Below are 21,487 nucleotides of genomic sequence, written 5' to 3' on the forward strand. Positions count from 1 at the left end.
TTTTTGATCCTGACTTGGCCTGTATATACTATGAAGCTGGTCAGTCCTCATTCCAACCACTACCACGAGCCCAAGGAATGAGTTTATATTAATTTTATTAGTAAATACCTCCCCATTTTCAAGGCACTATAAAATAAAGTGTCTTCTCTCTTATGCAGAATCATGCTCTAATTGCCGAAAAAAAGCACTTTAGTAACTGTGAGAGGGTGCAACTCCTTGCCTCCGATCATCAAGCCCTGACATAAGGCCCAGGCTTACAATGTAATTCCTTATGTTGAAGATGCTTCTCCAGGCTACGTGGCGTGGGCTCCTCCTGCTGTGTTCTCCTGCCTGGCCTCTGCTTCTTAGGTCAGTACTCGGAGCAGGAGTTCAGTGACTGCACTGGCTCAGAAACTTGGCTCCACATAGGGTATTGCTAACAACAGGCGCACCTGGATCATACCAACACTTCTAGTGGTTGCAGCTTACAGTCTTAACTTTTTTGATTAGGGTTGTTTTTTTTTCCAAATAGATGCCATGCTCGTGCCATCTTCCGCAGTCTAGCCAGATTAGGTTTAGGCTGGAGGGAGAAAAATTCAGCAGCACTAAATCATAACTCATTTAAGTAAATGAGCTTCAGTGCCTCCACAGTTGCCCTAATACAGTCATTCCCAAGTTTTTTTAATATCTAATTTGAAGTTCCACCTGGCTTTCAACAGAATCCAATTTCATAACTTAACATAGCACAGTAATAGCAAAGGAGAAGGAATAATTTTTTTTTAAAGTGTTGTCATTGCTTTGCTTTCTCCCCTCCCCCCTTTTTACAACACCTTAAACTTCAGGGAAGCAGGCATTTGTTTAATTATTATCTCTTCCAGTAGCAGAATATCAGAATTTACCTGTTTTTTAAGTTTTACACTTAAAAACTGCAAACACATTAAATATATGCTTAACTTTTAAGGACAAGTGGACTGCATTCAAGTCAATGTGACCATTCAAATGAAATATGGTAAGGTCCTTGCTAAAATGTTTGCAGGACAGAGCTATCAGCTATGTAAAAATTCAAGTAAGATACAGCCATTGGTGATGGTTTCTAGTTCTAACACACCTATGGGGCATGCCTCTGATAATCCAGAGTGTGGATTATCAGAGGCATATCTGTCCCCCACACAGTACCTGCTTTTCCTGCTGTAGATGGTCTGTGTCTGCAAGAGGCATCATGGAAGGTCTTCCATGAGCACACTGGAAGGGCAGCTGGCAAGATGACAAAGCTTCAATAAGCCTGCAGCTCTCCTCCAAAGTCAAATGCTCATTAAACTTAATAGCTCCTGAAAAAAAGATACAAATTCTTCCATGTGCTGCCAAAGAGAATTCAAACCACCCCGCTGACTTCCCTCCACTCTGTGGTTTTCACAAAAACAAGGCAGCTCCCAAAGATTAGCTGGGGAGGCACAAAGGCAGCACAAAGGCTGCATTAGGGCAGACCTGGGGCTTAGCTCAGACTGCTACATAAGGATCAGCTTCCCATGGCCTAAACCTTCACCCAGCCTAGGTCTGATGGACTGTAAGATTACTAGTTTTTGGCTTTTCAGATGACACTGCAAGAGGCAAATGTTTGGGTTTTTTTGCTTTTTACATGTGTGTGTGCATGTGTGCCTGTGTTACAGGTGAAGACATAAGCAGTTCACAAATCAAAAACCAAGATGACACCTAATATCAGTTCCATAGGCTTTACCGGTTTGATGTGCCTGCCACTGACAGGCATCAGTTCCAAGACCAAATGCTAGCCCTGCCACTAAGTCCTTTCCGAGAAATGAGCACTTAATGGTATCCAAAGGAAATCAGAGCAGAGCGTTAGGGACTCATTTCAGAGGTGTTTACAACCTTTAGTCTTCACAGATGCACAAGACTATCTGCAATCTGCCTTTCAGCCATGGGACTTTTTTAGATGTAAAGAAAATCATATACTGTCTGCAATTTGTAAAATGCAGTGACACTCTGTGAAAACAGATGCTTTCGGTTCACATTTATCTCTTCAGCATAATCTTGTTAATACTGTATATGGCAGAGGAATTGCCACAAGAGACTAGAGCTACTGCCATCTACACATGTAAGGTCTGCTCATTTCCAGGTCCTGGAAAGCCGTAGTCCCTTAGAAGATGTAAATTCTTAATGAACTCCTTCCAAAAATACTTCAAAGGTCACAGGCACACTTAAACTAGCACTTTTGGTACTTACATGAAATAAAAAACGCTTTTTGGGAAGGGTCTGTAAGTCATCTTTCCTACTTGCTTTCAAGCACCTTCTAGCACCTCCTCTTGCCCCTTCACAGAGCTGTTACTTGAGTGGTTTAGAGCTCACAGGGATGAGTGCAGCTCAGAACTGTATTCTATCTGTGTTTCATATGAGGGTTGGAAAACATGAATCAATCAGAGCAGCATTGCTTGTCCCTCACAGTGCAGTCCATGAAAAGACCTTTATCTCCTCTTCCCTCTGAAGCACAAACTAATCCTAGAATTCCTGCAAACATTCTAAAACCACTGCCCCAGGGAAGATGTGTAGAGACAGAAAGGTTAAAAAAAAGAATGAAAGAAAAGTACAGTTTCCTTACCATGACAGGCCTGGGAAGCTAACACCTTCAGAAACGTCAGAGGCAGTGGCCCTCGTGCTCCTCCTCCTGTGGTCTGCACTAGCTAAAAGTAGTAAGGGAACATCATCTTACTTTCCATTTAATAGGAGAAAAAGGAAGAACTTTAACACAAGAGAGACTAAAAATGAGGAAAAGCTAGTGGATTATCTAGCCCACCTCTCATTTGAGATTTAACACACTCCCTTTGGTTCATGCAGTAAGCTTTGCATTATTAGTCAGTTTTAGAAGCAGCCCCAACTCACCTCAACTTGTTCTTGAATAAGCTCCTGGAAAGAAAAAAAGGTATTATCAGTTGCTGTTTCTCCCTTTCATTACCCATATCCTACTTTGTCCACATCTGTATAATTTACTGTGTAACTGCCAAAACCAGGAAAAATGATGCTGTTGCACAGTGTGAAAGATCTAGCTGCAAGTCCTGGCCTCTGACAAATACCTTACCAGACCTTAGGCTAATCACTTGGTTTCTGTCTGCATCAGTTTCCTATGTGTAGAATGGGTATAATGGAACTCTCATACCTCAGGGTGCAATGAATGCATGTTATCTTTGAATAGCTGCCCATTCTTTGGATGATAGTCTATGAGGGTTTCATTTCTGATGTCTAAAATGCAATGAATTCATAATCAATCATGAAGAGGTGCTACCAGTCCTAATTAAAATAAAAAGGACCGCAGAAGAGATCTGCCAAAAGGCTTATGAGATCTTGAGGCGTCAACTAACAATGAGTGCTCACGAGGCAGAGACCTGATCCCCTCCTCCACCACTTTTAGTGTTCTTGGCTCCCAAATCACAGCAGGGGATTGCATTTTGAGTTCTTCCAGATCATAACAAGGTATGAAAAGAAAATTTAAATCAGATTAATGATCTCTGTTTCTTCTTTTCATATCAAAAGATGTATGGGAAGACAGGACTGATTCACAATGGCTCAGCCTAGGGGCTAAATACAGTGCTTCAGAAACAATTTTTAAGGAGTCCTTGAAGAAGTTATGATTGTGGAGAATTGTTTGCAATGGGAACTGCAAGTAATCAGTTCAGCAGTTTATTCCTCAAACTGCAGAACATCTGGAACAGCAGCTTTTAGAAAGCTGTACTGCCCATGCAGAGATTTCATGACAACAACTTTAAATCTTAACAAATAATATTTCTGTATTGGCAATAGTGATCATTTTACTGTTCATTCAAGCATTCATGAGCAGTAAACTGTTGAAACATCTGTACTATTTACTGTTTTTCTTAGCTTCTTCACTAGTCCAAGTCTGAAACAGTCTCTTATTGTTTCTGTTATAGTTCAGGGACTTCAGCTGTGGAACTATTTAGCTATTAAAAGGGATGACACCCATGTTTGCCAAGGGACTTCATTGTCTCCCTCATAACAGAGATACTCTAATACCCTGGGCCATTAACACAGAACAAGACCCCGTATCAGAATTTCACCCATACCCACAGCTGACCTCCACAATGTTTTTAGTGACAGGTTGTCTTTTCCGTCGTAATTCGTTGGCTTCTCTTTCTATAAAACACAGTGGCACTTTCCTCACTAGAATCAAGGAGCTGTTGGTCTCAGAAAATGATAATTCAAGACCCAAGTCCTCCAAATTTTTGTAGCAGCATCTGAGGAAAAAAAATACCAGAAAGACATCAACCACAGTAGCTATGTTTCCACAGCATACATAAATATTTCTGTAGTCTACATGTATGTTTCTTCCTGCAAGTTTCCGATCTCAGAATCCATGCATCATGAGATTCCAAGTAATTTTGCCCTTTCAGCCTACATTCAGCCGCATTTTTTCACTCCAGTCAGTTGTGCATATTTCATGTTCCACAGCCAGAAAATCTAAGCGTTCCTGTATTATGTGGAGCTTTATGTCTATATTTATAAATCTGTCTTTTACTAAAGATGCATGAGGTGTCTGGTTCAACACACAAACACTCCAAATACTGAAATTATGCAGCATAAAGACTCCTTTCAGTTCAACCTAAAAAACTGTGATTTCAATTGACATGTAATAGCAAATATTTACAATGGAAAAAATATTGTAAGAGATTTATGATAATTAACTTTATATCCCATTAAACAAAGAGAACCCAGGAAAGAACAACTTCTGGTGGATCTGACATATTTCACCCTGTGGATGGAAAAATACACGCAAAACTGGGACTTCATAGTCAGACGAGAACTCGTCTTCAAAATGAAAACAACTGTAGCAATATATAGTTTAGTTTATTAACTCAGGGAATATTCACTTAAAACAGTTGGTGAAGGTCAGTTTTAGAAAAAAGATTCTTTTTAGAAAAGAGATTCTTTGAACAAAAAAGCAGCTCATCTAGACTTACTAAAGTCAGTCATGAGAATAATGCAATTATTAGCCTCCATATGGAGATGACTTGTGTAATTCTACCCAAAAAAGGAAGACAAGTATAGCCTTTAGCAAAAGCAAAGAAAGACAGAAAAAGCCCATTGTGGTGAAATTACAGAATCCAAGCAGCTATTGAAGTCAATCAGGGCTTTTCTTTTTTTTTTTTAAGGGGGTGTTGGGGGGAAAGGAAGTTCAAGAGAGTCAACTGAACAATGCATTACTACAATGCTTGGTGGACAAATAACAGAATCAAAGCTGCAGGTGAACCAGAGGTCCAGCTGAACTGTTAAATAGCAAGCAGAGCTGAAGAGAAAGGTCTTTTAGGGAACTTGATTGATTTCATTACATCCAATTTTAACACAGAATAGTTATACTCTGCCAGCAACAATAACAGTATTTAGATTTGTACACAGTACTTTTTAATTCATAATTTTTAGTAAGGATAGTCTCACAGAATGATTGAAAAGAGATGAACTGCCAATAAATACCGATAAATTAAAGAGCAACACAATAAAAGCATCAGTAAGCCAGCACTAGTAAGATTCTTGAATCAATTTTTTTAATAATGGAAAATTACAACTGGCATCCCACTGTGCTGAATAATTTAACCAGTGTCCTTAAAAGAAAACCATGCCTCTCTGATTTACTTTATCTTTCTGATTTTTGCAGTTTATTTGTAATTTAGCTGATGAAGAAAAGCAGCTCACAGAATTTATTTGGTCTTTCAAAAGCCTTTGATGATGCCTCTTAAAAGTAGCTAGAAAAGCAAATGCAGGAAGTTGTCGTGGATAGAAGAGTAACATTTGTTGTGACTTAGAAACTACGGAAAAAAGTATGCTGGCAACAGATGTTCAGTGTTCAACATGAGTCCTCATCTGTATCTTCGTAATTGTTTATCAATGACATGGAAAAGAAGAGGCATGGTCAAGCAGACAAATTTGTAGAAAACAAATTATTTTGGTTAGCTGAGACTAAAGATGATATTGAACTCAATCAGAATGTAAACAAAGTAGAAAAATGATGAATAAAAAAAGTATAATTAAAAATGGACATAAAAACCTAAATTCACTACTCCCAAAGACAAATATATGCAAATTATCAGGAATAATTTGATCTATTTGCACATTTTGCTGGTTTCTAGGTAAATAGCAAAAATCTAAAAAACCCCACAACTCTGTGTGTTTCATTGCCATGACTATTCAACAAACAAGCAGTTCATGCAAGCAGCAGTAGCCAAAAAACCAAACAAAATATCAGGAGTGGATATAATAGATAGAAAATATGGGTACAACTGCAAAGCTACCATACAAATCAACATGATACCCTCACTTGGTATATTGTATTAAATTTTGGCCATCTGCTCTCAAAAGTAGATATATCAGAAGCTGAAGAGATTCAAAGATGAGTGCAAACATCAGGAGGCACTGCAAATATTGTGGGGTTAGCAAGACCATCATTCAGAGGTGGGAACAACAAAGGCATCCAAATATTCCTGAACTATGAACAGCAACAGTTACAACCTCACATTTTTCCCTAAGGCTAGTGCTTTACACATTCCTTTGGAATTTCTGGTACTGGCCACTGTCAAAAAAGAGTTACCAAACAAATATAGCAGTGACACTGTTACGATTGGAATATGCCCAAAAAGGACTTTACACCAAACAAATGTATCCCTACAACAGGCAACAATCGTAACAAGGAGTGATTTAAAAGCTGTGGAGTTTGCCACAGACATCACAAAAAAGAGCAGTTTGAGAATAATGAGGTAGTCCTGTGAACGTTAAGATAGTACTTCACCTGAAAATGAAGGACAGTGCAGGGGGGGGAAACCATAAATGCATACGGCAGGTGGCAGGCAGGGATTTTTGGGAAAAAAGCTTGATTATTGTCCAATAGGTCTGCAACAGTCCAAGAACAGATCTGTATCTAAACGTGCGGTACAAAAGTTAAATATCCTAATAGTAGCTAGGCCCCCATTCTGAAACATTTGGGCAACAGTGTTCATTAGTTACGCTTGGCAGGCACCTAGGATTAAAGAATGTGTTTTTGAAGGATTCACAACACAGACTTCCCATACCCCATCCCTCCCAAACACTGCCTGTTAAATCAGCGACTAGACCAACACTATGGGCACTGCACTCTGGTGTACACTCCCAAGTCCTGTGCCCCAGACAGCAGGATCTGTTGGAGACTGCGTTGGCACTTTACTGGCCTGCCCGTGAAGGTTTACTTTCCCAGGGAAAGCAGAGCACGCTGCGGCAGCACCGAGATGGCATATCACAGGGTTTTGTCTTGAGATGTTGTAACAACATGCCTGAGAAGCACATCTATTTTCCTCGGCACAGATATAGCCAATTGGTCTCGGCTCAGGAAAGAATCAACAGCTTCTTTCCTGAGCTTCACGGTAACCTAGCAATGCACAGAGATCTTCCTGGTCAACAGAGCCATCCCCAAAGGTTTAGAGCTATTGGCCATTACCAACCGCAGAAATCTTCTTTGTTCTTCTGTAACTTCAATTTCCAAAGGGGGAGAGATGGAGGAGGACAGCAATTTCTTCTTGCCACATGCTGCAGCTTCCTTCTCATAGGAATCTGTGAATGAATCATTTAGAAGTATTCCCTCTTTGAGTATTTACGCAGGCATTATCCTTAATGACCCTATGGTTTGGCATGTAATCCTCTGTTTGGATTAAAAAGTGACCACAGAATGCCTTCTCCTGAAACTTGTGGAGGACTGGGAATGTCACAAACCAGACATCTAGTCTCTGGGGAAGGGTTGGTTAATGCCACTTTGTTTTTTCCCACCAGTTCCAAAAAAGAGTCACCCTAAATAGCAAAAAAACTACTGATATATTTAGTCCAACTCAGAGAGAGCAATTTTTCCACAGAAAAGTCTGATATAAATGACATTAAAATACTATTAATTAAGCGTTTCTCCTTTCGCTCTTTAACTTTTTTCACTACCGGACCAAAAGGAGTGGAGTTCCCGGAACCCTCTCTGCAGGAACTGCGCAGTATTTGTTGATGAAAGAGAAGGTCAATGATTTTTAAGTACTTGATGGATGACTATTGTGCTTTTTAACAGTGAAACCGATGGCTAATGAGCTTACAGAGAAGACTATTATCCCTTTGCAAACAGTTTCAGACTGTGGAAATTTTAGGCTTTAAGTACAGTATTCAGCTAAAAAGGAACTAAATGAACTATGCTTTTTCGTCCGCATCCCATGTCTTATTCCTCACAGTATAACCATATAATCTTATTGATGTTGTTCTATTTCCTCTTCATTGTTTTTCCTATCAGTCTTCCTGCTCTTTCATTATGTCAGGACTATTTTCGTTCGATAGTTCTGTCAGTAAAGACTGTATCTTCTATTTTTGGAAACACTGTACAATTCTCAGCTGCCAATACTATGACTGCTATACATACTGAATGTCTGCACTCTCCTAGGGATCAGGATAAAGATGAGACACGAATATCCTGTTGGTCCTATACATCCCAAACAGCTCATTTGTACTTTATGTGCACTAATTATCTTTTTTCCCAAGACTGTCAGAACCCTCACCTGCAATAAGCTGCTCCAAGCGGATCCGTTCATGAGCTGCATGTTGGTCCACCAAGATCAAGAGGTTTCCATCTAAAAATGTACCACAACAGATGAGAAATAGGCAACTTTGCACCAGACAACTGCACAGGTCGGGAAGAATGACCGCCAGCCCACATTTAGAAGATAACTATCAACCAGTTTTACAGAAATAAAGTGAGGAGGAGGCTGTGTTGGCAGAACATAAAGTCACTACAGAACAGAATTTTAGTGATCCAAATTGGCGTTTAAATTAAGGTAATTAGATTGAGTCAGAAACTCTTGTCTATGGACATCTTCTAACGCCAGATTGAGAGCTGAGGTCACCCACAAAGTGTTCTGTTTAATACAGCCTTTAAAAATGTTACAAAAACTACTGGGTTTGAATGCCTTTTTTGTACAGCTTCAGCAAGCTTCAACAATGAATATGTCCAGACACTGTGAACAGAATCTGGGAGATGTTAGTAATTTGAGTACAATCTATTTTTATAACACTAATCTGAAGGCAGTAGGAACATTCAACAACATCCAAAATAAAGATAAAGAAGATCCAGGAAATTTCAAGTGAAGACTAACATTTTCCTCTAATCACAGTATCATCCCAAGGCAAGAAGAGAATACAAACAGGATAGCGTTCCCTCTGCAGTCTAAATGCACCTGACAGATGCCTCAACTTTGTGTTAATAACCACTCTTACCTGCCTTTTTATCCATTTCTTTCCTAGTGTTGATTAAACAAGCAATAAATTTATTGTCCACTTGCTGAAGAACCTGTAAGATACTCAGAAAAATCACTACTCAGTGGTAAAATAATTTTTAAAATTAAGACAAACAAAAGAAGACAACAACCAAAATGGATCAAGTGCAACAAATAGCTAGTAGGATGATTAGGAGAGCGGAAACCACATCTTTTCCAATCCCAAAGGCTTAAAGAATTTGTCCTAGCAAAACCGAGATGGTATATAATTACTCTTTATAAATACAGTGGGGGGCTAAATATGGAAAAGGCAGCAATTATTTAAGCCAAAATACAATATTGGCACAAGGTCAAATGACTGTAAATTGCTCATGAAACAATTTAGTCTGGAACAAAGAGAAAGTTTTAAAATATCCAAGAAAATTATTCTGGATCAAATTTTTTTCAAAGAAAGTCAAAAGGGCAAGAGCTCTAATTGTTCTAACTTGGAGCTGGAAATCTACAGAATTTAATAGATTAAATGGTTGTGTAGAAGCCTTCTTAAATTGGGAGTTAAAGCTGTGCACGGCGACTCTGAGTATTTGATTTGCTGATTATCACCAAAAGAAAATGTAAACAACCTTTTTTTTTAAACTGTCCTGTGTTTAAGGACTTGTGCTGATCATCTGTAGCAGTCAGGAAGCATTTTTTTTTTAAATCTCATTTTCTGATGTAGAATTTGCCTCTATGACTTGAGTTCACCTTTCCCTCAAGCATCAGAAATGAACCACAGCTACAGGGAATACTGAGCAGGGATGCACAATGCTTTCAGTATCTTATTGTTAGATGTAAATTAACAGATGTGGTGTTAGGGAGGAATTTCTCCCCAAGTCACATAGACAGAGCTCACTGAATTCTCTGTCTCACAACATGTGCATTGTTCACCTCCTAGGTAAAAATGAATAGATGATCCTATTCCTTTGCAGGAATGAAAGACATTAATGATTCTATTTATTCTTTTCCTGCGGTATGATGCAACATTCTGTGCTTTTGGTCTTTTCTATGGAGATTCTAAAAATTACAATAGGGCACTGAAGGTAGCGTTTAGCTTCTTCAGGGATGGGAAGTAGTAATTTCTTCTAGCTTTACCTCCTTTGAAACATAAAAAGGAAAACATTACGCAGGTAAAGTTAACCACAGAACCACTCAGTAAGTTTTAAAGAATAGTTCTTATTATGAATAAACAGAAAAATGGTACCTTCCATTTTCCAGCTTTCCTCTCCTGTCTTTTTGAAACATAACCTGTTTACTGTAATAACTTTATTTACTCCTGTTATTCTTGCACACACAACAGAAATAAGGGAATCATTTGGATCCTTGTCCACTCTGGAGATCAACATTACCATGTCCCACACAGTCAGAACCTGCAACCTCAAATCAGCATCCTGATTGCATGAGAATAATGCTAACTGGGCCTGGAAGGCTTTTGTTATTGGGATGCAACAAAGGGAGAGAATCCACTGTGGCACTTCTGTCCAGGCAGACCATCAAAGAACGCAAATTGAAGCCACACATTTACGTTAGCTTTTAAGCTAACATACAAAACATTTGATAAAGAAGCACTAAAACAGTTAAACTTGATGCTATGATGCCATTTTTAAGAATCACTTTTTAGGGCAGACATAAATCTTGAAGTGAAATTTCAAGCCTTTCTCTGAAGCCTGAGATTTGCTTTTGAAATTACCCTGCTGAAGAATTAAATTTCTAAGGTCAACACAAATGGAAGATGCAGGACAGAGATTTCAGAGGAGTACAAACTAAACAAATGCCTACAATAAATATAAAAAACTGCCCATTGAAATATCATTTAGTTAACAGTGCTTCTAAGCAGCAGTAGTAGGGCTGCCTCTTGATTTGATTTAACCATAAAGTCAAGGAATGTTAGAGTCACTTGCAGACAGCTGATTAACCACAAGCTGATACTAAGATCTGGCATGACATATGTCTGCTGGTATCACACAGCAACCAAGAATTCTGTTGGTGTTTGTGAAAATTAGGGATATGAACTATTTCCCTGGATACCTCTTTCCCACCAGGCAGAAACATCAGCAAATCCCATCCGCTGAATGGGAATTTGGCGGTAAAAACTAGTAACAGATCATACAGTACCTGCATTGAATGAACCATATCTTTGGTGAAACGATAAGGATACAATATATTGTGAATTTTTACAGCCAGATTGTCAGCCTGACCGCTGGTCACGTCAACAGCAATCTGTAAAAACAGAATTACAGATCAGGCAGGCTATAAAGGATATGGCAAAAAAACCCAACAACCCAAACAAACATAAAATACTCCCAACAAACCAGCTTTAAGAAAAACTGGAACTAAGTCTGTGTTTTGACTAAACCAAGCTTTCTGCAAGGAATAGCACTAGCTAAAGATACCACACAACAAACCCTCTGCTTCCATCCCCATATACTTTCCTATCTGGATGTTACCTGCTAACTTCAATGCATTCAGCTGATTTCAAGTACCTACCAGAAAACCCGAAGTTAATCATCAGCCTACGTGAGCTCTCAATGGATCGCATTACAAAAGATGCATTACCCTGAAATGAGTCAGAGTACACATCACGGCAACAACTGAACAAAACTGTTCCTTTTCAGAAACTCACCAGCAGGTGGTTTGCTACTCCATCCCTATTGTTTGCAGGTGGAAATGGTTACATACGTATGTTTACACACACACAGCATGATGATGAAAGATAATGCTATCTCATGACAACAAAGGAAGTTTTTCTAAAAGCTCCAACATTGTTTCCCTCTCACATGCTATAATCCTGCCAGGCTATAAAAACAATTATAGTAAAATACACTTCTAAGACCCATTGCATCCCAGAGAAGAAAGGTGGATTATTTTAATTCTGTCCACAGACAACAGACACGATATTACAATTCTGCCATTTGATAACTTTTAAGATTACTATCTCTTAGACAGTAGAAAGAAAGACAGCTTACAATAATGTTTTGCTTTTGAAATAACATAAGCAAAAGATTAGCCTGATACCCGCTTCTCTGACTTTGAACAAATTCATGACTACTTAGTCTATAAAAACACATAACTGCCAGGTCTACAGTCTAATATATCACTGAAGACCTTATATGTAATTATTACAGTATTTGCAATTTTGGCCCCCATGTCAGAAAATAACCGAAGGCTAAAATGATTCCTACCTTAGCATGAGATGCAAGATAACACTCACCTCTGGGCAGGGAACAAAAACAGGATTATGCCATTCTGAAAGCAACGACTGGAGAGACTCCCCTTCAGCATCTAGGAAAGAACACATACACAACACAGGGGCTACCACCATCCATCAGTGGAAGGTGCATTGGGTACCTTTACCTCACACAAGTATTACCTTACTTTTTTCCTTCATAAAAAGGGCAGAATGTACAAATAAATAATGGAACGTGAGACTGGGCTTTAACTTTCTGCTTTAACTAGGAAGGACACTATGCAACTTTCGGACTGCTGCAGCACAGTTCAACAGGCCCTGGAAATGGGGGGTGGGGGGGTGTAGGGAAGGGGGGAAGAAAGACCTGTTTAGCTACCCACTCCCTCTGGACAAAGCCACATACCAAAACGATGATTTCATCCTTTCCACCACAAAAAAAGTTGTGAGGATTGAAACTATTTTTCACATTCCAAGGTTGGAACAAGTACAAAGAAGGGAGTAGGTAATTATTCTTTAAACTACTGACATAATTCAACAAAGAACTGGGTATTTCATCCTGTAAATAAGTATCCCCTAACCTGCCTTCAACCCTAAAAGATATTTTTTTTCCAGTTCTAGATTTGAGATGACTCACACGGTCCCATTGTTAACAGACCTTGAGTAATTCTGGGTTCCTGTTGGGACATCTGGGAGAATTCTTTGATTTGTTTTTACCACAGAACACTGTGTCCTGGAAAGCTGGCCCTACCTCGCAGATCCTGGCTTGCTAGAGTCTTCTCTTTTCGAGGTCTAGGAAGGAAGGGTAGCACAATCTCACTTCTAAAGGGATGGCACCTGAACTGAATCCCTAAACACAATACAAATTTACTGCTGTAGATTCAACAGCATGCAAAATTACAAAAGCTGTACAATTATTATATTCTTGTAAATAAGCCTGTGTTTAGCCCTGTACAAATTAAGAGTATCCCACAGATTTTGCAACCTAACATTGAGAATTAAAAGTGCTTATGTAAAAAGTTGAGAATTACCAGACTCGCACCAGGAAATGCATTTTAAAATAGTACCGTGGCTTCTGCAGGACTGTCCTTAAAAATTGGCTGCTGCTTTAAAAATGTAACAACTATTTCCAGAATTAGTGCAATCAGAAGTGTTATCCCCAAAGAAAAAGAGGAGGCATATAGGAGTCTGTCAGATACTGAATCACTCTTGAATTCCCTCCATTAAGGAGTGGCAAAACTGTCAGTCTATCACCACTCCTATCAGTATTTATCACAGTTATCAGGAACTTGTAAAACTGAAAACTACAAGTCAGTGAGACTGCATGAGATATCAGAGTTAGCCTAACAACTTGTTCCTACCCACCCAGAAATGATTTAATGATATTACAAACCTGCACTGTTATCAAGATTATTAAGAAAAGTGGCCCACATTTCCAGCACAGTGGTAAACATTTCACCCTTCCTTTGGTACAATTCAGACTTCTATTCTTTGTGAAATAATAATGAATTAATAAAGTTCCTTTCTACTGAGAAATTAAGGGTGTGCATTCAGGAAAAGTGGCAGAGTGATAACGCCAAAGAAAAACAGCTGCGTGCTGATAAGCTGTGTGAAAAGGCTCTATGAGATCCTAGGCCAGTCCGTAGACTCCTGAGTGTTGGCTCCATTCCAGTAAGGACCACTGATAGTCCTACCCTGGGGACCAAGAATCCTTTCAAGAATCCAAACTGGCAGCCCAGCACAGGAGAGTAACTCAGCATCCCATTGTCACAAAATCCAGAAGAGAGGACAAGATGGCCTGACATGATTCCTGGTAAAGTGGCCAATTGAAGAATGCTGGCTAATTCAGACGCTGGCAGAACTTTTATAGCTATTGTCACAGAAAGGTATTATCTCTCAAGCTGACAGAAGCATACATGATCTATATGAACAGAAGTCCAGTATTTTATACATGTAATAAACAGTCATCTCCCTGCTTCTTGTTGCAGGAAAATCCTTGTTCAGGATATACATTGCTCACACAGCTAGGATTTCCTTGCCCGAAGGCCAGTAAGAATTCAGAGCTGGCAGAGATATTAATACGATTTTTCTGACAAGTAACGTCAGAAAAGGTGCTGAGGATAATAATGTATCTACTTAATACATGCAAACCACATACAATTACCATGCTTGAGTATTCACTTTCACTAACCTCAATTAGATCATTAAAATATCCTTACTGTAATGACACATCAGTCAATAATGTAATAAAAGTAACAAAAAATGTAACTGTAGCTGGCATAAGAAAGACCAAGTTGAACCGGGATGTTAACCTACAAATGCATAGCTTTAAATTATTCAAAAAAGCATCTGATGGTGAAATGAAGCCTGATGGATTTTCCCATAGCACTCAGTTTAATCAGTACAAAGATGCCTGAGGCTAACCTACAAAATCTAGCATTTCTCTTGAGCACATGGCTTGTGACTGGACAAGATGGCAGATGGCCACCACTGGAATGGAAAAGATGATATTGATTATTCCTACCTTTTTCCACCTGTCACCCACCAACATACTTTCCCTAAATTTGTGTATGAGATGCCGTTCTTAATAAATCATGGGGCTACAAAATTCTAAGTTGACACAATGGGGTTACTGACATTACTCTAAAAAGCAAAGTGAAAGCATACATAGCAAGTGAAGAAATTATTCCACTCCGGGGTCTTAACAGCAGTCCAAAACTGCTCAACAGCAAGAGACATGAAGGTTACATTAGGATACAGCTATGTTTATTCCTACTGCTTAAAAGAATTAATATCCTTTGCTTGAAAAATGTGTCTGAACGTTTGTGTTGAACTTCAAAAATCCACAGCTCTATAGGGTCTAGCCACAGTGCAAACACCCTGTGAAGGTCTAGGAGGTCCAACCTTCAACTTAAAAAAAGCTGCAGTAGACATCTCACCAAAGAACACCACCATTGACAGAGCTAAGGAAGAGTGGCACCATTGGTACGATGGAGAGTAACACCAGTGATAAGGCTAAGAAAGAACAGTGCCATTGAAGGTAAAAAGATACAACACAATACACATCTTCAAGACTACAGGCTATATACATAATCTGAAAGGGTACATGAGGTATTCTCTTCATAAACATGAATGTGCTACCCAAACGCCCTGGGTGGAAGGTCAAGCTTCACATCTCAGTGCTTTGGCTGGCTACCAAACAGCACTGTGGGCAACTGACCCACAGAAATTAAAAGTGTTAGTCTGGGAGAGTACATTTGCACTTGCAAGTAGTTTTACCTAATAAAACCAGAGACATTTATGAGCAAATTTCTAACAAATTTACTTAAATGGAACACCATAAATATTAAGAATTATTGGCATAAATTATTATCATTAAAAGGGAATAGCTTAACAACTGAAACACCTACCGCACCAGTGTTTCTGTAACTGGTGATAAAGAAGGAAATAACAGAAAAAGTGAAACAAACCAGAGGCTGTCATGATTGATTAGACTAATATTTCATGGGAGAACCATCTAGAAAGAAGTTCAAACTACTTTTTCAGGGCAAATTATGCAGCAGCAAATAGTCTACATGTGGAATAGCTGCATCTTCACTCATAAAATCTACCTATAGACAGAACAAAGAACAACTTTGAAAAAAGATACGTCCATGGAAGGGAGAATTATCAAAAACACTATTCTGCCGAGCCAGATCAGGAGGACACAGAAAGCTAGACCCAACAGACAGATCAATGAAGACTCATGAACACCACACCCTTGAAAAATACAATGCAATGTAGTGTCTTGTCATTCCTGGAAAAGCTCCACCATCAGACCACCACCAACACTGTACAACACCTCCTACAAAGCCAAGTGTGAAGGAACAGCCTTCCAAAATCTGCAGAAAGGAGATTACATATTCTCAACGAAGAGTTAAGATTTTAATTCATTTTCCAAAGGTTGTTTTAAATTGTCTATGCAGATTGAAAAAATATCATCTTCATATGGGGCTCTCAGTAACAACATATGCTTAAAAACATAACTGTTTAGGACAAAATGGTAAAAACCACAATATTTTTCTGGTACGCTTGCTTTGAAGTATGTTTCTCATTTTATATATGACATCAATTATATATAACTGTGATCACAGTAAATGTCATGATGCCCAGTGAAAACTAGGCAGCTGTCTGGTAATTGACAAGTTGCTGACATTTATTTTTACTGTTTTATTAAAAAGTCATCTTTTAGTATCTTGAATGTTAACGTCTTACTGTCTCCATAGTTCCCAACACTTTCCTGTTTTCCATACAGCTATTACACGTAGGGCAGCAGTTATTTCAGTATACAGTCAGGTGCTACCAGCAAGATGTTTTATGTACGTAACAGAAAACAAATGGCTTTCCTCATCCCATTTTTACCACCACCTCTCTTACCATTCTCTGAAACAACGTTCACAGCCATTGTTGTTATATCTTGAATGCAGGCAGCTCGAAATTGTTCCGTAGGAGGAGTGCTGTAGGTGCTCAGTCCTGTTGCTTTATTGATGTATATTGTCTTACCCGATGAAACATCAAAATCTTGCAGCCAGTCAGAACAAGGTAAGTCATTTTTGGGATCACCTGTGCTTGTGTTGTCTGCAGAGAATTCCAAGTTACTTAGGAAGGTCATATGGGGAACCTCAGTAGCTTTCAAATTTTGTTCTGAGGATTCATCTAATGTGCTTTTATCTTTACAGATTATGTTTGCACAATCCTTTTTAGCAGGTAATGATAAAATATTGCTTGAAGAGACTGTGCATTCCCCTTCTACATTGCTGAGCGGTGATGGGCTAACAGTACCTTTCATGAACTCTGTTATACTGTCTGACTGCCAGCACGCACCCTCCTTAGAAATGCTGTAACTATATCCCCCCATTTTTTCCACTGAGGATTTATATGTTTGACAAGTATTATAAAAAAAATCGTTATTTGAAGATTCAAGATCAAAATAGTAATCTTTTCTACTTGGACCTATTTGGAGTTGTTCATCAAGTTGTCCTTCTACTTTGCCGCCACCTTTCATCCTGGACAGTTTGGACGACAACGATCCTGGAGATCTTTTACAACTTGCATTTTTGTTACTAACCTGAGAGTAATCAGACAATGTCAAAGGATTCTGACAAAGAGCTTGTTTGTCCTGTGAAGTTTCTTCAATGCAGAATAAAGTCTCTTCCAAAGAACCAAAAACTTGGCTACTATTATTAGAATCTCTATCTTCCACAGCTGGAGTTTCACAAGTGCTCAAGTTACCATGGTGACTATTCTCATTCTTTGAAAAGTCACAACTAGCTTGTGAATTTAAAATCGGGAGACCAACTACACTCCGCTCTGACAATGGTGTTGGTAGTGTACACCTGATTCTCCCATAACATCTCCTGAACTTTTCTAATGAACCCAGCTGTGTGGACAAGCTCAACTTCTTAGAGGGCTGAGATCTTGACACAGCTAGTTGTCTTCTAGGGCTTTTTGTAACTTTATAGTGAGGAATACCTGAAGAAGTTGCCAGCGGCAATTCTGTAACATTTGATGTCTCATGTCTTTTACCGGTGGCAGTAGGCATAGCTATCTCCTCATGCACCTGATCTGACAAAGTTTTTTTCCCCAACCACTCATTACCATGAGCCATGCGTACTTCTCTGGTGTGAGGAGGTGGATATTCTTTATTTGTATTACTGGAAATATTCTTACCATTTAAAGACTGAATCTGAAAATTCACTTTGTTGCCAAAAATATCCTTGGCACCGACAGGGCCAGGCCTACACTGCATGTTTAACGCAAGATTTGTTTCTGTTTGTTCACATTCATGTGGGGGCTCACTTTGCCTAGCACATGTTATGAAGCCTGTAGAGCACAATCGTAACGGTATTGAACTAACAGGTCCTCTTCTAGCATCATCTGTCACTTCAACTGTTTCCCTGTCTCCTCCTCCTGCATTACAGAGTCTCATCAATGAACTTCCGGAAACAGTTTCCGTTGCTGTTTCATTAGAGTCTTCTCCCTCAGATGGCAATTGAATAATATCATTATTTAAGATACAGACCTTATCACTTTTGTGCACTGCTTTGCCTTGCTGGCTTTCCACATCTTTTATGTAACTCTCTGCACAATGCTGCAGGTCACCACAACAGTCTATTTTTCTTATTTCTGATCTGGCCCCTCCAGTGAAAGAGGAACGAAGATTTTCTGAAGGTTTCAGATGAGTATCAGATGCTTTTTGGGAACTGTTAGTGTCTTTTGGCTCCTGCTCAGAGATATGTGATAGAATGAAATCAGTCGTGTCATCTTTGCTGGGCAGTGAAATCTCCACTTCACTGTTTCTACACGGATCAGATGGTTCAGCAATCTTCTGATTCAGGGTGATTTCAGTTTCCTGTAAATTTTTATTTAACTCTGTAAGATTTGAAGATTTCTTTGCAGTAACAGATTTCCTTTTTACATCTTTTGATTGCAAGTTACACATTTCATAGGAATCCGCAATTTCATTGCACGCTTTCTTAAAACTGTCTTGGATACTCTTCTCATCAGAAATTGAGGGCTTCAGAACTGGAGCGTTATGCAAACAAAAGTCATTATCTTCATTAAATTCTCTGATGTCCTCACTACACGGTTCAATAAATAAATTTTCTCGTTTCAAAAATATTTTCACTCCTTCCTCTACACAATTTAGAAGAGCATCCCAGTTCTGGAACTCAATCAGAGTCTTTGCAGGTTCCAGACACACATCATAGTCACTGTACGCACAGGTCACATTGAGAATAAAGATCCCGTACAATTCCGGGCCACAACGATGGCGACCGGGACTTGAACTAGCCTGTCTGCTCGCAGGGCCACTTTTTGCCTTGCAAATGACACTTTCTTTTCTTAATAAAAAATCAATTAGTTTATGTAGTCTTGTCTTTAAAACAAGCCTTCTATTCACATACAAGAACTGCATATTCTTGTTGTAATGTCCTTCAGTACTGATATAACCACTTATCTCAAATCCCCCAGACTTATGCTTTATTTCTCGTAACTTCTGAGATCTGCCCAACCCATAAATTTGACAAAATCGTGAGTATACATCTCTTGTCTTAGGGAGCTGAAGCACCATAGAACAAGAAATGTCATTCCTTAAAGAAAGGGAAACAGAGGGATGCATCAGTGAAACAGCCTCTACTTTCTGTCTCACCCTCTCAAATTCCAGCACAGGATCCATACATTTTCTCCTCACCGGTAACTGATGGAACAGATTACACACAGTGACTGTAGTTCCACCACTTGGTCGGCTCAATTCAGCTTCACAGACTTCCAGTGCTCGCCCATTGTGAAACAGTTTCACAAATGTTTTTGCTGTCCTGCTGGTCTTAGATGAAACTTCCACTATACTGGCCATGTTGGCTATGCTTGCCACAGCCTCCCCTCTAAAACCGTAGAATGTCAGGTTCTCCAAGTCTCTCACTGAGCTGCACTTGCTGGTGAAGTACCGCTTTCCCATTAGATTTAAGTCCTCTCTCCCCATCCCGGAGCCGTTGTCCACCACCTGGATCTTAAAAGCTTCCAGATCCACCCTGATAGCTATACATGTTGCTTTGGCATCAATGCTATTGAGGACAAGCTCCTCAACACACTGCCCCAGTGAGTTGATAGTCACTCCAGAACGCAGCTTGGCTCGCACATCTTCCACCAAACATTTGATCATGTCAAAATCAGATTGATGAGAAATTCAAGAAACTGCCAGGAGCTCACTCCTCCATGTTCCTTAAAATTATGCTCTGGATGGAGAGAAAAAAAAAAAAAAAAAAAGAAATACAAATTAAAGGCCTGGAAAAACTTTCATTGAGTGCATTCACCTTCATAAATACACTTTTCTCAGTTTTTCAGGTATTCAGAGGCTAGTTCTGTGGTGACTTTCCTGCTCAGGCTTTGACTATACATCATTGGTGCCTTCTGGGTAAAAGCTCAAAATATGAGTCTATGCTCTTTACTAACAACATACTTGATTCTGAAATGTAACGCACCCAAACCAAACTCCGACCACGATGAGGCAAAACTCAAAGAACCTGCAAGTAAAAGGTTTCTACTTCTATTTGTATAAAAAATACAAAGTACCACTAAGAACTGGGCAGAGCATTGCTTTCCTCTGGTTTTCACCTCAGCACCCTCACATCAACTCATAATGCCTCATTCCGGCCAAAGAACATCTGCTGCAATTCTAAGGAATACAGCAGGCTTGGGAACGGCTGTGGGATGGCTGAGTAAGCTGGTTATGTGAAAAAGGACCCACTACTTCCCAAGTCCCTCATGCCTACAGGTTTCTCATTCAAGAGGGCGCGCCATTCCCCCTCACGGCCCCGGCGCGGAGCTCCCCTGCAGCTCGGCATCGCTGCTCGGGCCCCCCCCCCCCCCCCCCCCCCCCCTGCCCCGGGCCCGGCGGCCCCTCCGTGACAGGCGTGCGGGGCTGCCCGGCCCCAGGGGCAGCGGAGACCCTCCGTGACAGGCGTGCGGGGCTGCCCGGCCCCAGAGGCAGCGGAGACCCTCCGTGACAGGCGAAGGGGCTGCCTGGCCCCAGGAGCAGCGGAGACCCGCGCCCGGCCTCGCTGCCACAGGCGGGGCCCAGGGCGGCCGCAGCAGCGGGCCCATCCCCTCACCTGGGCCCCGCCGCTGCCAGGCTGGGCGATCCCGCTCCTACCGGCCCCGCGGCCCCTCTCACCCCTCGGTACCGGGCTGGGCGGGGCGGCGCCGCAGCGGCCGCCGCTCCCGCGGTGCGGTAGGACGGGGGGACACGGGACCGGCGCGGCCGAAGGCGGCGGCGACTACGGCTCCCAGCAGGCCAGGCGCGCCGCGCGGTGCACGCCGGGAGCTGCGGAGCCGCCCCAGGGCAGCCGGAGCCCGGACCCGGGCAGCGCCCCTCCCCCCGCCGCCGCCCTCACGGCCGCACCGGGCTCCCCCGCGGCACCTCCCCGGCCACAGGGCCGCGATCCACTCAACCCACGTACGACGCACCCGTTCC

At 40.6% G+C, this 21,487-nt stretch overlaps 1 protein-coding gene across 7 annotated transcripts; it reads right to left on the reverse strand.

The window, feature by feature from the left end:
• Window positions 1-78: 78 nt before the first annotated feature.
• MLH3 (mutL homolog 3) lies at window positions 79-21,298 on the reverse strand. 7 transcript variants are annotated; one of them, XM_040600310.1, is made up of 13 exons: window positions 21,198-21,298; window positions 16,894-20,249; window positions 13,229-13,327; window positions 12,505-12,575; window positions 11,409-11,513; window positions 9,262-9,334; window positions 8,547-8,618; window positions 7,467-7,575; window positions 4,079-4,238; window positions 2,872-2,895; window positions 2,591-2,672; window positions 1,156-1,307; window positions 79-559 (listed from the first exon to the last, which is right to left on the reverse strand). In XM_040600310.1, exons 2-13 carry the CDS (start codon window positions 20,174-20,176, stop codon window positions 473-475), a joined length of 4,317 nt encoding a protein of 1,438 aa, XP_040456244.1. In that variant the 5' UTR covers window positions 20,177-20,249; window positions 21,198-21,298; the 3' UTR covers window positions 79-472. The 7 variants fall into 7 exon arrangements, 6 of the variants coding, with proteins under 6 accessions (XP_040456244.1, XP_040456245.1, XP_040456243.1 ...); XM_040600311.1 differs by having other exon boundaries at window positions 21,167-21,298; XM_040600309.1 differs by having other exon boundaries at window positions 21,126-21,298.
• Window positions 21,299-21,487: the final 189 nt, after the last annotated feature.

This window comes from Falco naumanni, chromosome 7 (assembly GCF_017639655.2).
Source record: "Falco naumanni isolate bFalNau1 chromosome 7, bFalNau1.pat, whole genome shotgun sequence".
Taxonomy (NCBI): Eukaryota; Metazoa; Chordata; class Aves; order Falconiformes; family Falconidae; genus Falco; species Falco naumanni.